At 41.0% G+C, this 18,363-nt stretch overlaps 1 protein-coding gene across 1 annotated transcript in view; it reads left to right on the forward strand.

Moving 5' to 3' along the window:
* Window positions 1-1,641: 1,641 nt before the first annotated feature.
* The window catches only part of PDE7B (phosphodiesterase 7B), a 328,683-nt gene continuing 311,961 nt past the window's right edge, over window positions 1,642-18,363 (forward strand). Inside the window, exon 1 of the mRNA XM_084777572.1 lies at window positions 1,642-2,103. Coding sequence (XP_084633698.1) covers window positions 2,083-2,103 — 21 coding nt within the window. The 5' untranslated portion in view covers window positions 1,642-2,082. The remainder of the gene's footprint in view (window positions 2,104-18,363) is intronic.

The following is an 18,363-nucleotide window of genomic DNA, read 5'->3' on the forward strand; positions in this document are numbered from 1 at the left end:
CCTCACACCCTCTGTATTCGCTGTCATAAGCCACCCAACGGCCTTTGCTGGTCTTTAAATGTGCCAGGCGTGGAGCTGGAATGCAGGTACACATGTGACTGGCTTCTCGTCCACACTCAGACCTCTGCTCCATGTGGCTTCCTCAGACTGCTTCCCAGATGACCACACCTAAAACATCGAGCATGAACTACTTGAACCCACACACTGCTCTAGCCTCTATCTTACTTACAAGTCTTTCCTACAACCTGAAGTCACATGTTTATTTTTATTTTTAGGTTTTGTTTTTGTTTTTGTTTTTAATTCTGAACCTCTCTTAGTAGCCCAGGATGACCTTGATCCTGCCTCAGCCTCCCAAGTCCTAGGATTACAAGTGTTTAATGTCATACAGGATTTTTATTTACTTTTCAGTCACCTATCTTTTCACCCTTAAAATGTAAACTCTGTGTAAAAGTGCTATGTTCACCATTGCGTCCTCGTCAATAGGATTAGAATCTTTAATCTCTAGGGTTTCTAAACCTTAGTACCTAAGGTCATAGAAATAAATATTTTATTTCTCAAAAAGAATCATGTTCCTTTATGAAGGAAAAAAAAAAAAGACTCGAGACGTTCCAAATGTTGTGTGGACCCTTAAAACATTTTCTCTGCCCAGATCAAAAGAGACATTTGATTCTACAGTGTGAGTCACATGCTCCCTTTATAGGCCTGTCATTGGCATGGGATTAGCAGGGAAGGGCATGAGGCCTAAAGGAGAGAGGAGGAAACAAAAAGTAGGTTTTTCCTCACAGCGTCCAGGGTAGGGCTAGAGTGGGGAGGACCCTGGGGAAGCAGAAACAACAGATGGGAGCTGCAGAGATTGTGACGAGTGGGAAGGGAAACACAAGGATTAGCTGGGGCCCTTGGCAGAGGGACTCTCCCTAAATAACTGTACCTTCGCACTCTCTGGGAGAGGACGTGCGCTTACCCCAGGCGCGCATGCGCGGACTCATAGCGTCCTAACTCTTAAGTGGCTTTTGTGGGGAAAAGAGCTGTGATCTCCCTGGTTTAATAAACCCAAGCCTTTGCCTCAGAAGTTGTGGGAAGGAGGGAGAAGCAGGGACCACCAGCAGCCAGGGCCACTTACATTCCCTTTGTCTTTGCACATACTAAGATCGCCAGCTCATTTGCACAGTTCTCCACCCCTGGCTCTAGGGGTTTTTATTAACACTTTTTTTTTTTTTAAGGTAAAGGTACAAATGAATTAGCTCAGGAATAAGCAACAAGCTGTCAAGTGGGCATATGCACATCAACTGACACGTGGCAAAATAAAAAGCTTGCTGCTATCACTTGGCTCAGTGCGTTTTGTTTTGTTAATTACTTTTAAACACCTAACCCCAAGGTATTTAATTTGTTTTTTTTTTTTTATTGTTTCTGAATGTAAAAAACGTTTCTCGGATTCTCCAGAGAGAGTGGAGCACCCCAGTTAATCACAGGCGCGCACACACACACACACACACACACACACACACACACACACACATTCTTCCCATAGTACAGTACTTTAAAATTAATAGCACATGCAGGGGAAAAACTAAACCCTTTGACGTCACTCTTGAAATGAGGGAACATAAACAGAAAAGGCTCCACTCCAGTAAGCTGCCGGCGCAGAAGCTGATTGGTCTCTGATTTTCCTTGCCTGTGGCAACTGACAGCACCTCAGCCAGCCTCCCAGGCCGGCTGCCTGCCTGCTCCCCCAGCCAGAGGCTCGCCCTGGGCACTGCAGCAGCTCGGCTCCGTCCCAGCGCTTGTCTGGGAGAAAGTGGTGTCCTCACCCAGAGAGCCCAGAGAGCGTCTCTCTCTGCACCTTCCTTCTTTCTGGAGCTCTCTGGCCGCTTTGGAGGTTCTTCCTTCCTTCCTTCCTTCCTTTCTTTTCTTTTCTTTCTTTTTTTTTTTTTGATATTTTCTTTTTCTTTTAAAAATTTACATAATTATACTGCTAATCCTGGATGAAGTTGCTGGATTCTGCAGCACAAGTCTTCATGAACAAGCCGCACCGCTCAGAGATTTCACGGCATTCAAAGGTCACAGAACTGCCACTATGGTTAAATGTCTTGTTTAATGGTTGAGGTATGTACAACAAATTTAAGCGGCAAGTTCATTTTCCTTGAGAGTACAGAGCCACAGGGAGACGCCAGAGGTTTTGTTTCTTTCTTTTTCTTTTTTTAAAACTGAAAATGGACCCGTACCTATAAATGTGTATATTTTTTTTTTTGTCTGTGATTGTTCCTACAGCAACCAGCTTTTGAATTTCCTTCCTTTTCCTCAACGGACTGACTGAATACTGTCACTTGCCTTCAGTTAACCCCTTGAGGGCAACAGGGTTTAGCAAGAAATTCTGTATTCTCTGCACTTTGAACCTTCACGGAGGAGCGCCCCCCAACGTTTTTGTTTTTGTTTTGTGTGTGTGTGTTTTTCTTTTAATGAGTGAAATATTTCTTCTCCATTGTAAATTTTAGAATTGGTTCATTTTTTTCAGTTTTGGTAGGACAGGGCAGGAAAATGTTGGTGAAGGGTTATGAACTGGTGGTTGAAAAAATCAGGTTTGTTTGTTTGTTTGTTTGTTTGTTTTTCTCTTGAGTTTGGTGGTTGGTCAGTAGCAGCCTGCCAGATGAAGGAAGTGGCAGTGCAGAAGGCAACAGTGGATAGTGAGAGGGAACACAGACAACTGTGTACAAGGCTTGTGTGTGGGGGTGTGAATTGTTGAGGAGAAAAAAATCCACTTCATTATCTTGCTGCCTTTTGTAACAAGACAAAACCAAACCAAACCCATTTTTCGAAGTTAACAGAGGAGACGTAGGTAGTGAGTTATGTGGCCAATGATTTAGGTCTCATTACTTACAAAGGAAAATAAAACTTTATCATCATTGTAAGATTCGGTCATTATCTTTTCCTGAATGGGTTGAAAGCAGTCAGATATTTAATTAGGGACTTAAGTGATGGAGCCTGGGGACTAATTAATCATCTGAAAACCCAGCTCTTGGTGTGCTCTGGCCAGTGACCATGCAAGGGAAGAAAAAAAGCCAGGCGCACACATCCACGCTCAGTAGATTGACTTGCTGCTGCAGCAGGCACAGCCGAGCACTGCTGATGGCTTCAGCCGTACATTTTTATGTGTCTGAGGGGACCTTGCTGGGGATCTTCCCTATCTGGCAGTCAATTTTTATAAAGGCAATTAAAGCAGCACACAGTCGACATAGGCTTCCTTATCTGAGAGTTACACAACAGCAGACAAGACAGGATTGTTTGAAACATTGCCTTGCTCCAGGATATCTAACTCGGTCTCCTTAAAGTTTCTGTTCTCAACACCGGGAACTAGAGCTCCGTGAAACTGGGTCATATCAGGAGCACCCCAGAAGGCAGGCTCAGACGCACCTCAGACATTTCCAAGGGTTAGCAGAATTTAACTGCATAACGTACCTAGTTAAGAATAGCGAAAATATTAGCTCTGAACTGCAGAGGATGTGCTGTGAATGGACAATGGCTTTTCTGCATCGCCTACTTGGAAAACAAGGACTTTGTGTGTTTCGAATGCATAACTGCGACTCCTCCATTTCCTCCGCTTTATCTCTTATTACTGGCTGGCCAAACAAAGACGGTGTCAGTGGTTCCGTCTTGACTGACATTTGCTCTAGTCAAATGAAGTCCTTCTTCTTTTTTAATTTGTAAGTAGAAGCTCAAAGTTAAGGACTCTCAAATCCAAATCCTCTTGATCAGGCTTTCTAGCCGACTTCCTACCTGTCTACCTACTTTCTGCCTGTCTGATTTCAGAGGGCCCCACTCAACTGAGCATGGGCCAAAGTCAGTGGAGACTGTATTTCAGCAAAGTGGTTTGGAGAAAAAAAAATTTTTTTTTGAATGAAGTGACTTAGGAGAAGGGTGGGGCTATCCAAGATGTGTCAGAGGCAGGCATCAGTTTAAAGAGAACAATGACACCAGGACATCTTTTTTATGCCTTCTTCAGTGTTTATCACAAAGCCACCGTTGTTGGGGCCGAATAAAAACTCTAGCTAAAATGTTTGCTGAGAATTTACCAAGCATATCTTGTAAATTAACTGAATGACTTTAATCCTGGAATTTTTTTTTAACTGTTTTGAGAAACTTTTTTTTTTTTTTTTTGGTGTTGAGTCCAGTTGAAAATATAGTCTGGAAATTGCCAATGATGGGGACAAGGCCATTCCAGGCGCCCCGTGTGTGCTATTTTCAGCCAAAAGGATGCCGTCCACACAAAAGCAAGACGACCAAGCTTCCTCCAAGTGGGACGGTACCACCTGGAAGTGCCTATGTCCAGTCATTATTCTCCCAAGGTCTAATTTTTGTTGTTCGCCAGGCTCAAATCACAAGGGAAAAACTGCTTGTTGACTCACATAGCACACTGCGGGAAGGAATTCATTAAGCCAGAAGTCAGCTCTTGCCTACAAATGCTTCAGCTGTGTGTTCCTAAATCATCCCTGATAGCCGGTTTGTCTCACACTGCAGAGGGGCTGTAGATCTTGGGAAGGGGCACCCCGTGTGTACATGAACTGTCCGAAGAATGCACCATCTGGAAGCTTCCGTTCACATATCCTAGTGAGGTCTTGGGTCAAGTAAGAGTCTTTCTTAGAGGGACTTTCACCCTGAGAAAGCAAAAATTTGGCAGTTGAAGGCTTTCTTGGTACCTCACACATGAGGCCATTTCTGTAACTACTTCTGGGAAGCGGCATCCTCATTTCCCAACCTTTGCATACATGGAGCACATCTTTCTCCCCGTCAGAGTGGCCTGGGCACTCGGCAGCATCGTTTCGCTTTCCAGGCACCCTCGCTTCCATTCACGACATGGTGCCCGTTCAGTTCCCTAGCAGACTTTAGAGTGCTTGATCCTGAGGTTTGAGGAAAAGAAAGAAAAGGAACTGGGGAGACCCATACTGACTAAAACACCTGTGGGAAAGACCTATTCGGAAACATGACTAGCAGGAGGAAGACGATGCTGATGTTCTAATGTTGAATCAAGGCATTTAACCCTCCCCAAATAATTATGTTACCATTTAAATAGGTGAACTTGTAATTAAGACAGCAACTGCTTAGAATAAACAATAACAAGAAAAAGCAGTGGGTAGGGACCAGGACGGATGCCCTCATTTAGGCAGCGACTGGCAAAGTGACACTAAGACACTCAGTTATTCTTGACATGAATTTCCTCATCTGTATGACCAACTGGTTGGATTGGGTTATTTCTAACATCCTTTTAGGCCAAACTTTTATAGTATTTTACTTTCAACCACATTTGTTTTTTTAAAAATCTATTCATACATAAATGTGAAAGTGTCAAAAAAAAAAAAAAACACCCTAGGCGCTGGGAGGATTTGCTGAAGGAGGCAAAGGCAGGAGGATCAGGAGGCTAGCCTGGGCTACACTTTTGAGCTGGAGGGATGGCTCAAAGGTTAAGAGCACTGGCTGCTCTTCCAAAGGTCCTGAGTTCAGTTCCCAGCAACCACATGGTGGGTCACTCCCACCTATAATGAGATCGTCTGGTCTGCAGGTGTACATGCAGGCAAAACACTGTATATATAATAAATAAATAAATCTTAAAAAAAAAAAACCACCATAGGCAGGCAGGCACGCACGTGTATACACACACATTTGGAAGGGAGATAGTAAAAAAGAACTACACAGAAGAGGCAGGTGAGTGCAAGTTAGATTGCAAGAAGTGAATTGTTATCCATATAGGCACCTAACGAGGCCAGGTGGGACGACACCATCACTCTTTTGTAGTGGTAATCTTAAAAACAGCATTGCTGACGAGAGCCCAAGTTCTATCACAAACTGACTTAGCTTATCCACCAGCCAGAGATGATTTATAAAACGTATGCACTGGGGTTCCTTCATCACTCCTTGAGTTACAGGAAGAATCCTCTGAGGATATTGAAAGCAGCCCCATATCCCAGCATCCCTCTGACAGCAACAAGGGTTGGCAGCCATGATGGACCAATACTGATATAAAGTGATGTCCATGCTGTGGGAAGCACCTGTGGTGTCTGGAGGCTTCTGACAGTGGCTCTAGAACATTTAAGAGTCACTTGTGTGTGTGTGTTTGTGGGGACCCCCGTTTCCTTGTTTTTAAGGGTGTTTGATGCCCTTTGCAGTCTGTGACTTATCCTGACAAGGTTCATAGTGAACCATTATTGTGGACCCCATTAACTTTACCACTTATCTTCATGCCTTACTGCCTCTAGTTATTTTAGTTTAGATAATTCTTCCTCCTCCAAGGTAATCACATTACCAAGGAAAAGCAAAAGCAGTCAGAAGGCCAGGGTTTGGAGAATTTCTCCCAGAAAGATTGTCACTCTGCTGGGAACATTCCCTCTCTCCGCCACATTTATCTCCCGTCAGGTGGCACCTCCTCCATGCTGGATCATTTCTTGAGACATGGTTTGTGTTTACTGCAGATGGCACATCAGTGCTGTAAGACAAACATCTTTTCCCCATAAATGTCAGTCATTCTAAAGTTCCTATATTCCTTTCTTTGGCAGTTCTGGTTTCTTTAGAGGAAAACAAAGCACTTTGATAACAGAGTTGGGGGGAGCCCTCAGGATAAAACCGTCTAGAGAGTTGGTTGTTGGCTGCATATGTGCTGTGAGGCCATGAGCCCTGGTGCGCACATACTCCCTCATCCTGCTGGTTGGCTTTGACGTAGTCCAATTAGCCTTATTCAGACACTGGTCCATCCTGGGGCGAGCTGCCATCTCTCCTAAGAAGGAGCTTTCCATTACAGTTAAAGCATGGAGGATGAGCAGCAGGTTTGTCATTTCAGATAATCCTAAAAAACAGCATGTCAGCACATGGAAATCTATTAGGCACAGGTAACTCTTAATCATATTCTGCAATTGCCTCAATATTAAAGAAAATCTAAATCCTATCAACAAGTGTCTGCATTAAGATTTCCATACGGTACAGAGTATGGAAAGGGTAGCTGAAGCCAATACCCCAGTAGAGTCTGTCTGTCATGTAGAGTTTCTTCCTCCCTCTCTTTCTCCTTCTCACCCTCTTTAAATTGTTTCTCCTCTTCCCTCCCCTCCCCTCCCCCTTTCATCTGTAAGGGAAAGATGAACAAAATGAAGAGTGACAATGAGGTTTTGATGGGTTTTCCTTGTGTAAAATTCAGAGTAAGGTTCGCTTTAATTTTCTCCTTTCTAGGAGTTGGTAGACCCATTTAAGGAGCAGCTGAGAATTGGGGCTCTGAATCTTCCCTCTGTCTTGTATGGGCTAGAGGGCCACAGCTTGTTAGGGATGAGGACGGTGCTCCCATGAGCCCAGGTATAGATATGGGAGGTGGTTATAAGTTTGAGTTGGTCAAATCTTGATATCTTGAGATAATAATCAATAGCTCATATACTTTTCAACTCTTAGTCTAAAAATATAATGATTTTTTGCACTGTCATATAAAACTCAGAAACTAATTGAAAACTCAACAATAAATAGATCATTATTTTATATCCAGGTAATAAAATGCCACTGTTGATTTAAAAGAATGAAGTACGCCTGCATGCAAAAGATGTGGAGTGATTTTTCAGATATACAGGACAGGAAAACATCCACATTGGCATTTGTATAAGTATGCAGACCACTGGTAATTCGCAAAGAATATCTCCGGGAAAAAGCATAGATAAAAAGCGTAACAAATGGATGTGTCTAAGAGGAAAGCCTGAAGTGCAGAGAGCGAGAGAGACTTAGCTTTTGTAAATTCTATAGAATTATTTAAAAAAATAAAATAAAAGTCCCCCCCCCCCATAAGCTTACTGCATTTACAGCAGAAACCGTTTTCCTGACATGCTTGTGATGCCACGTGGTAGAGAATGAAGGAAAGGGTGCTTCTATTTGGCTTTGAATTTATTTCATGTGTTTTTAAAAACTGCCAAAGAGAAAGAATTGAATGCTCTTCAAGTAAGAGTTGCAGACAGGAAAACAAGGACTCCACCATGACACCACCGCTTGAGGAACTTGTCCTCCACACTTGATTTTCCTTGCCATAGAAGGAGGAGCTTTGTCAAGAGCAAAGTCCCTTTCCCCTTGGCATGGTGTCCTTGAAAACCTTTTGGCTAAACCAGTATATGTTATATATTTTATTGGTCTGAGCTAAACTACCTGTTTTAAAATTAGTTCAGTTTCACTTAATTTTCCAAGTCAATTAAACATGCAAAGCTTATGATTTTCTTAATTTGTCTTGAAGGGAATTACACATCTAAGGTAAAACTTTTAAAATGAATTTATACCATAACATCAGTTATTTAGAAAATATTATTTATATTAATGTTTTCATGTTTTGCGTATGCAAACGACTAATGCTGGTTCTGCTTAAATGTGATTTATGCATTTCTTGGTTTTCCATGAGAAAAAAAAAATACCTTCATTTCCCTTTCTCATTATGCCGGTCGCCAGCTGTGCCCAGTGAGAAGAAAGAACCCAGTCATTCACAAGTGCAGACTGCATTCTCATGAGACGAGATGTGGCCCTGCACTATGGAGGTCTAAAGAATGCCCCGATTTAGGAAAGGTCACTTACTCTAGAAGGAGTTGTTTCCGGTGTGGTGGAAGTGTGGCCTCTTTCTACGGCCTTCACACTTAGTGTCCTCATTTTTTTTTTTCAAAGAAATGAAAACGTAATTTCAATATGGCGTTTGGTTCAATTTGGAAACTTTATTCACCATGGAACATACTTGGTAGTTTTGTTTCCTCTTTCCTGAGGCCTCTCAGTTAGAGAGAGGAAGAAGCTTTGTGTTCAGATAAAACAAAAACGGATGGGAGTCTGTGCACTGGCAACTCGGGTGATAAGAACATTCTAACATGTTCTTCTTAACTTCTATTAAAATTCATTGTTGCTAGAAAGATGCTTCAAGAGCTTATAAGTACAATAACTTTTCTCTCTACTTCTCTTTTATAATCAGTTCTGGTGCCTCAGTGTGCAGGCCTTCTCAAACGGGAAACCTAGTCAAAGGTGTCAGTCAGGGGTCAGCATTGCTCTATACCTAAGGTCCTGGGTCTGATCTCCAGAATCACCAAGGAAAACTTTTAATGTTTACATTTATGTCAAAATTAACAGGTTGCCTGGAGGCCACAGTGAATTCACATATATTGTCCCCTCTAATGTAGAGTAAAAACTAAATGCATCATATGTGTGTGTATATGTGTATATATATATATATATATGTATATATATATATATATATAAAATGGCAAAATGTAATTTAAAACAAAATAAATTTATGGGTCATGCAGTAGGAGAAAACAAAAAGAACAGGAAGAGAAAAAGCAGATCTACTCAGTTTTTTAAGGAGCCCTGAATCTGTAACCTAAAACCCCGAGTTTGGGTCCTTGATGAAAGAATGATACTCTTCGCAAGGTATTTAGCATTTTTGGTTTTCCTGTCTCTACAATGTAACTTGCAGCAAGGTACTTTTACACTCTAAAACTTCAGGGTGTCCTGTGTCATGAGTCACTTCACTCTTAACAAATTGCACAAATCACTTTATTCTCACATCCCTCTTGTGAAGCAAAGGTTAGTGGAGCCGATTTCAAAAGCAAGAAATAAAGGCCGAAAGAAACTCCAGCTAGTGCAGCCAGGACTCCACTTCCGCCCTTTGCTGTCAAGTCTTAACTGTTCCTACGTGTCCCCACTTCATCTCTACTCATTGTAAGCCTGACTTGGCAAACGTTTGTAAAATATTTATACCAAGCCTAAGAGCGTTTGTTTCAAAAAGTGTTAAGGTATTCTTCTAACTAGATATATACACACGAGGTTCTGTAATAAAGAGAAATAGTGCGCTTTCATTTTTAGTGCCCTTTGACACTTCAAATTTCAGGAGTGCAGTTTGCTATTGGTGGCACACAAGAATGCTCAGGCAGCATTCGGTGTGTATGTGTGTGTGTGTGTGTGTGTGTGTGTGTGTGTGTGTGTGTAGGTCACTCTTGTTCTGTGACCATATGCAAATCGCTTCATTCTACTTACAAGTTTCTGAAAAGAAGGTGTTTACAGTATGTCTCTCTCATAAAAGCATAAAGGAGATGGGAGGTCTTTTTTATTTGCTGAGCGTGAGGAGAAGGAAAGAGAGCAAGTGTGCAAGCCTCTCAGCTGGCAATGCTTGTTTACATGAGTTTTGGGATTATTATGTGAATAGCGTTGTGTTGGCTGAGGGCTTAAAACATTTAAGATGGCTGTGCTCTTGTTATAGTTTGAAAGTTTCTCCTCAGAATTCATGTGCCGGAAGCTTGACTCCAGTACTGATATATGGAGAAGTGGAGCTTTAAAAAAGAAAAAGAAAAAAAAATATATATATATATAGTTCATGGGGCAGAATTCTCATGGAGGGTTTAGCGTTGTCACTATTGGACTGGCTCGGGTACCCTGAGAGTGGGTTGCTGTGAGGTGCCCAGGCCTCTTCTCCATCCTTTGCTGGGGCTTGTTCCTCACCCGTTCACCTCCCAGCGTGTTGTAAGGTAGCACACCAGCTGCTGGTACTCTGCTTTTGAGCCTCCAGAACTATAAGAATACTGTCTTAGGGTTCCATTGCTGTGACGAGACAACCTGACCAAGGCAACTCTCATAAAGGAAAACGGTGAACTGGGGATGGCTTACAGTTTCAGAGGCTCAGTCCGTTACCAGCGTGGCAGGAAGCAGGCCGACTTGGTGCTGGAAGCGAATGAGTTCTATCTTGATCCTTAAGCAGCCAAGGAGGAGCCTCTGATTCTACACTGGGCGGAGCTTGAGCTTAGGAAACTTGAAAGCCCGCCTCCACAGGGAGGCACTTCCTTCAACAAGACCACACCCTCTCCAACAAGGCCACACCTCCTAATAGTGCCGCTCGTTATGGCCAAACATTCAAACACGTGAATCTATGGAGCCCAAACCTATTCAATATGTTTCTTTATAAATTCCCCGCTCTGGAGTATTATGTGGCAGCAACAAAACATGTGTCTTTGACTTTTTTCTTCTATATTAAACTATAGCACATATAACCTAAATTATAAATGTATTGGTCATTCACTTACGGTAAGAAAGTCTCTCCCCCTTTGTGTATTATTCGAGTTGCCAGAGTGTTGGTTTAGAATGCCGGGTTACACAACAAGACGATTCCTTAAAACAAATATCCAAACAAAAGTCTCCTGTTACTCAAGGCAAGACGACGGCTTTTTATATCATCAGCGTGCTGGAATCCCATCGCGCCACCTCCGTTCTTTCATTCAGCATCGTGTCTTGAGACTTGTAAGTTGTCTCATATAATTGTATTGGGTATTTGCATTATTGCATGAGATTTAGCCATCTGTATACATCTGTGCAATTGTACTGAGGAAAGTGCTGGGCTGTGTCCAGTTTCTTACATTATGGATAATGTTGGTCCAAGTCTTTCGGAGAAGAGTCCCTTTATTTCTTCTTGGCCTTAAGAAATCATGTTGAACATTAGTGGAAAACTCAAGATTTCTCAAAGCTGTTATAAAACTTTACACTCTCACTGAGAGGCTATTTCCTTCCTCACTGTCCACGTCAGCATCTCTGTCAGGTATAGAGTTAAGGTTGTTCTGACTCAACGTGCGTTTTGCTGGTTCCCTTTTGACATGTTCCCTATCTGCCTGACCTCAGGCAGATAAATATCTTCAATGTCAGGTATAGTCATCCTGTATTCTAATTGAAAACAATTCTTCATTATATATATATAATCATATATATATATGATTGCTTTAAGTAGCATGAACATTTCTTCCATTGCCAAAAATAATATTTTTTAATTCTTCAATATTATCTTGGGCTTTCTGTATTACTACATGAATTTTAGAATTAAGATTCTTCTCCCCCAAACCAACCAACCAACCAACAAGGCAAATGAACAGTTGGGATACAAGTTAATCTGAGGAGAGGATGTCTTTGCTGAGCGTTGGTTTATAAGCACAGTGCAGCCCCTTCCACTTTGTCTTTGCTGCTTTCTCTCAATCCAGCTTTCTATCTGGCTTTGTGATTTCTCTAAGACGTGAAGCATCTATTAGCAAGAACTTAGTATTTTTTTATCTGATCTAAACGGAGCCTCTTCAGTTTCAACTTTTTGCTTTCAGTATGCATGAAAGGTGTATGTGTGTGTGTGTGTGTGTGTGTGTGTGTGTGTGTGTGTGTGTGCATGTGTGTGTGTGACCCCCAACCATAAAATTATTCTCCCCATAACTGTCATTTTGCTACTACTTTGAATTGTAATGTAAACACCTGATATGTAGGATATCTGATAATGTGACCCCCCATAAAAGGGTCATTTGACCCCCCAAAGGGGTAACGGCCCCCAGCTTGAGATCAGCTGCTCTGGGAGTTTCAACATTTCGGGTTATATGTTTCAATGGGTTGTTTTTTGTTTTTGTTTTTTGATCCATTTTGAGTTGGTTTTTCTGCAGAGTGATAGATGAGAGCCTAATTCTATTCTTCGGTAATAGATGCCCAGTTTCTCTAGCACTGTCTGTTGAACAGGCTGCCTCCCCCCCCACCTCCCCCTGTGTGTTCTTGATGGTTTTGTTAAGTAGTAGGTGGCCGCAGCAGGATGAACTTACTTCTGGGTCCTCTGTCCTTCGCCACTGGTCTGCATGTCTGTTTTCATTCCAGTAATGGGCTATTTTTATTACTATCACTCTAGAGTATAATTTGAGGTCAGGTTTTATGATTTCATCGGTAGTAGTATTTTTGTGTTTTGTTTTGTTTTTTAGTACTTGGAATTGCTTTGGCTGTATGCTGTATTTTGTGTTTCCGTATGAATATTTGTATTGTTCTTTTTAGTTCTTTGAAGAACGTCATTGGAATTTTCTTTAAACTTTTCAATTATGTGTGTGGATGGAAGTTTGCCTGCGTGCATACCTGTGCACCACGCATATGCCTCCAACCTGCGGGCTAGAAAATGCCATTGGATTCCTTAGAACTGGAGTTACAGATGAGTGTGAGCTGCCCTGTGAGTGCTAGGGATAGAACTTGGGTCCTCTGGGTAAGAATACTTGCTGGGCCATCTCTCCAGCCCCTGAGGATCACATTGACTCTGTAGATTACTTTTGGCAATGAGACCATTTACACACTGTTAATCATGCTGATCCAGGAGCATGGGAAGTAAGTCTCTGGAACATGGGAAGTAAGTCTCTGGGGCATGGGAAGTAAGTCTCAGGAGCATGGGAAGTCAGTCTCAGGAGCATGGGAAGTCAGTCTCAGGAGCATGGGAAGTCAGTCTCAGGAGCATGGGAAGTCAGTCTCAGGAGCATGGGAAGTAAGTCTCAGGAGCATGGGAAGTAAGTCTCTGGAGCATGGGAAGTCAGTCTCAGGAGCATGGGAAGTCAGTCTCAGGAGCATGGGAAGTCAGTCTCAGGAGCATGGGAAGTCAGTCTCAGGAGCATGGGAAGTAAGTCTCAGGAGCATGGGAAGTCAGTCTCCGGAGCATGGGAAGTAAGTCTCAGGAGCATGGAAAGTAAGTCTTGGGAGCATGGGAAGTAAGTCTCAGGAGCATGGGAAGTAAGTCTTGGGAGCATGGGAAGTAAGTCTCAGGAGCATGGGAAGTAAGTCTCTGGAGCATGGGAAGTAAGTCTCAGGAGCATGGGAAGTAAGTCTCAGGAGCATGGGAAGTCAGTCTCAGGAGCATGGGAAGTAAGTCTCAGGAGCATGGGAAGTAAGTCTTGGGAGCATGGGAAGTCTCTCCACTATCTTCTTTTATTTCTCTTTTCAGTGGCCTGAAGTTTTTCTTGTATAGGTCTTCCACGTCATTGCTGAGATCTTCTAAGGACTTTATTTTTGGAGCATGATTGTGAATGAGGTGTTCCTTATTGCTAGAAATAAAGCCTCTGAGTTTGTAAGATTGTTTTTATTTACCTACATTGCTGTATTTACATAAGTCACCCCCTCACTTCCTCACCTCTTTATAATTTTCCCTGTATCCCCCTACTCCTCAAAAGCATGGTTTCTTATCCTTTCATTATAATTATAATACAATTGTAGAACATTATATATTATTTATACATGTAACCTTCTAAGTCCATTTAGTGTTGGTCGTATGCGTATGTGTTTATGACTCTCTGGTTGGCATTGGGCAGTCTATGGGGCCATTTTGGCTGGAGAAGATCGATATTGCCCATAGCTCTTCATCTTGTGAGAGTCTTCTCATTCGTGTTGGCGTGTCAGTTGTCATTCCTTAGGTCCTGTTTAGGTGGCCATATTGTTGAGGTATCATCGGTGTAGCTTCCCTGTCATGTATCAAAGATACTACTGTGCGGCAAACGTTATGGCCCTCTGTCTTACAGTCTCTCTGCCCACTCTTCTGAAATGTCCCCTGAGCTTGTGTGCACACATTGTGTTGTAGATCTGTCGACTGGGCTGGGCAGCCGGTAATTGGATGGTCTCTTCGTTTTCACCAAAGTTGTGTCCTTCAACCTTAGTGAAAATATCTATTACATCTAAGTTTTCTGGTAGAGTCTGTAGAGTCTTTCAAGTATTTACATTTGCAAAATAGGGGGTAATTTCACTTTCCTGTTTTCCCCTTTTATATCTTCTTCTTGTGTGTATGCTCTGACTAAAACTTTGAGCGCAACAGTGAGTACAAATGAATGTAGTAGTCACCCCCTGTCTTCCAGATGTTAGAGGGAATGCTTTCCGTCCCCACCTCCACCTGAGTATAACATCGACAGTAGGATTTCAGGTGAGCTTTTAGTATTTCAAGGCATGTTCTGTCTGTTCCTCATGTTTGTAAGACTTCATCGTGAAGGCACCGTGAGCTTTACCGCGTGCCTTTTCTGCTCCATGGGATGATCAGGCAGGTTCTGCCCTTGGGAGTATTTACATGGCGGCTTGCATTCTTCATTTGTTTATGCTGAGCCAACCTGGCTGTGCTGAGCTGAAGCCTCCTTTGTCTTCTTGGTGTGTTCTTGAATTTGGTTTCTAAGTACTCTGTTGGAATTTTTGTGTCTCTGTTCATTGGGGTTATTGAGCTGTACTTTGTTTTTTTGTTTGTTTGTTTTTGTTGTTTTTGTTTTTGTTTTTTGTTTTCTGTTTTGTTTCTTGAGCTGGTTTTTACACATGATGATGCTGGCTTCTTCAAATGAGCTTGGTGGGGCCTTTTCCTCCCTGTGCCATGAAACCGTTTTAGAAGTGTCAGTACTAGAAGTATGTGAGAATTCAGCAGTATTTCATCAGGACTTTTCTTTGTGAAGATACTTTTATCTACTACCTCAACTTCATTGCTCCTCATGGGCCTGTTTATACATAATGTGTGTAGACCACACACCTATAGACATGTGTCAGCTTCATGTAGGTTCTCCAGCTCCTTGGAGTGTGAGTTTCCTAGCATTCTCTGGTGGTCTTCTAGATTTTCTGGGGTCTGTTGTAGCATCTCCTTCTTTGTCCCACCCCCTCTCTCCTTTTGGTTATTGGCCTAGAGGTTTGGATGCTTCGTTAACCTTTTCAAAAACCAACTCTTTCTTCAACTGACTCTGAGTATTGTTCTTTTAGTCTCTATTTCATTAAATTCTTCCCTCATCTTTCTATTTCTTGCCCTAAACTGAGTTTGAGACTGGATTCTTGCATGGCATCTATTTTAAAGATTGGCATTTCTTTATCAGTTAGTTGAAAATAATGTCAATTTTACTTTTTTTGGACCAGTTTATTGTTTACAAGTGCATCTATTGATTGGCAAACATGTTAACAATTGTGTAACTTGGCATTACTCATGAAGTGATTCTAATGTGTTTGACAACTTATTATACAAGATTTTGAGGCTTAAACTTTGTTAAAGATTTGCTAATATAATGTCCCCCATACCTATGAAATGAATGATTATGCAGTTATTAAGTGCAGTCTTTCACGTATGTCAGTTAGAAAGTCATTAACCACATCATGAAAATCTTCCAGGTTTTACTACTTTTCACATTTATATCAATTATTTAAATGGGCATATTAAAAGCTTCCTCAAAGAAAGAATAAGCAGGCTACCAAAGATGAGACTTGATAGCCTATGACCATATAGTGGGGGAGAAGGACCCCCTTGGTCATAGACCTAGGGGAGGGGAATAAGGTGAAAGTGGGAGGGAGGGAGGAATGGGAGGATACAAGTGATGGGATAACAATTGAGTTGTAATCTGAATAAATTAATAGCATTAAATTTAAATAAAAAAAACTTCCTCCTGGCTGAGGATGTATTTGTTTTCTTTTTAGTTTTTCCTCACTTATTCACATATTACATTAAACAGATTGAAATTTTATTTTTATTGATCAAGATTAAATATAAAAAAGTATACAATTTATACTACTATTTCAATGCTATGTCTTTAAGTCTTATCGTCACCGTGTGGGGAAATAACTGATTCTTATAGAGCAAGATCTCATATTGGTTTATAGCCATCTAAAGATTTCAGTACATACACAGATACACATAGTATGGTCTTAAAGTTTCCATAGATATGTGCAAAGGAAAAAGTCTGAAAAAGCAGAACAATGGTGAAAATATCTGAGAATTATTTAGTATGATATAAATTTAAAATTGACGTTCCATTCACCAGAAATTTGATCATTATATTATATCCTTTACATAGTTTTATCTTGTTTGTTTGTTGCCTTTGCTTCTATTTGACTATTGCTAAATTCTGTAAAAACAAGCATTGTGATAGGTAGAGCTTGCATATCATTATTTTCCACTCTTTCATCTTTTAATTTTTTTTATGTTTATAATTTAGAATTGCCTCTACATAAGCCAAAGATAGTAAAATTTGTTTTTGATCAGTTTGATGGTATTTGGGTTTTTGTGGATTATTTAGTCCTTTTATGTTTAGTGTAATCATTTAGTCTAGTCTATTTGTCTATCTTGTTCTCTCACTTTAATTTGTATTCTTTTGGATTGAGTGTTGTTTTCATTGTGTTGCCTCCTCTCTCATTAGCTTATTTGTTTTGTACTCTTTTACACTCTTTTACTGATGGAGGATACAGGATGCATCTTTAACCTAACGAGAATATGATGTGCCTTAGTGTTCAGTCCTCTGAAAGGGAGTGTGAGAACCTTGGAATACCTCAACTTCCTTTGTGTACCCATGAGTTATCAAATGCCTAACTTTATGTAATTTAAATACCTCAATGATAGTTATTAATGCAGCATTATCCAATCATATACACACCCTCCCTGATTATAGTGTAGTAATGACTTCATTCAAGTTTTATCTGCAATAGCTTTATTCAATCTTTTTCCTGGAAATGAAATTTTCCATTGGCAATTCTACAGACAAGCTTGGGGATATTTTTATACTGCCGTATTACTTAAATTAGCTTGCTATCTTATGAACAATCCATTACATGTTTTGGCATGTTAAATTCATTAAACTAACAAATTAAGGTACCTATGTGTCTACTCTTACAGTTTTAAAATATAGACCAAAAATTTATCAAGAAAACTATGAATAAAGTGGTCAATATTTTTTTTAAAAAAACTCTCTTGCTACCATTCAGCAATCTTGAAATATTTCTACTAATCATTTTTTAATACTAATTATGGCTCATTCTCCCTTGGTTTCTTAATAGAAGCTTAGCTGTATGTGTGCTGTAGATTTGAATCAACCTACCCCCATTGCTTACTTTTGATCTCATTGTTTTTTATTTTTGATGTTTTCATTTTTTAAATTTATTCCTTTCTCATACAGTACACCCCAACTGTAGCTTCCCCATTCTCCACTCCTCCCAATTTTCCTCCATCTTCCCCAGATCCATTCCCTCTGTCTTCCTCCAGAAAAGAGAAGGCCTCCCAGTGACATTAAGGGAATACAGCACAGCAAGATGCAATGGGACCAGTTACAAACCCTCAGGCCAAGGCTGATAAGGCAACCTAGTAGGAGGCAAGCCCCAAGAGCAGGCCAAAGGGTCAGAGACACCTCCACTCCCATTGTCAGGACTACCACAAGAACAACATACATAACATATATGCCAACATGTATAACACATATGCAGAAGACACAGCACAGACACATGCAGGCTCCATGGTTGCTGCTTGATGTCTCTCTTTGACAGGTAGTTCCCTATTTCTCTCTTCAGGTCTGTGTAATCTGCCACTAAACCTATTAAATGATCTTGAATTTTGTTATTTTTCAGTCATAGACTTTCTTTCTTTCTTTTTTTTCCTTTTTGGCTTTTGGAGACAGGGTTTCTCTGTGTAGCCTTGGTTGTCTTAGACTCACTTTGTGGACCGGCCTGGCCTTGAACTCACAGAGATCCAGCTGCCTGTGCCTCCTCGAGTTCTGGGATTACAGGCATGCACCACCATGTCAGCTGACTTTCTAATTTTTAATATTATTTTATTTTTATGGTTCTTAAGTCTCT

This window comes from Acomys minous, assembly GCF_964271855.1.
Source record: "Acomys minous genome assembly, chromosome: 3".
NCBI classification, from domain to species: domain Eukaryota; kingdom Metazoa; phylum Chordata; class Mammalia; order Rodentia; family Muridae; genus Acomys; species Acomys minous.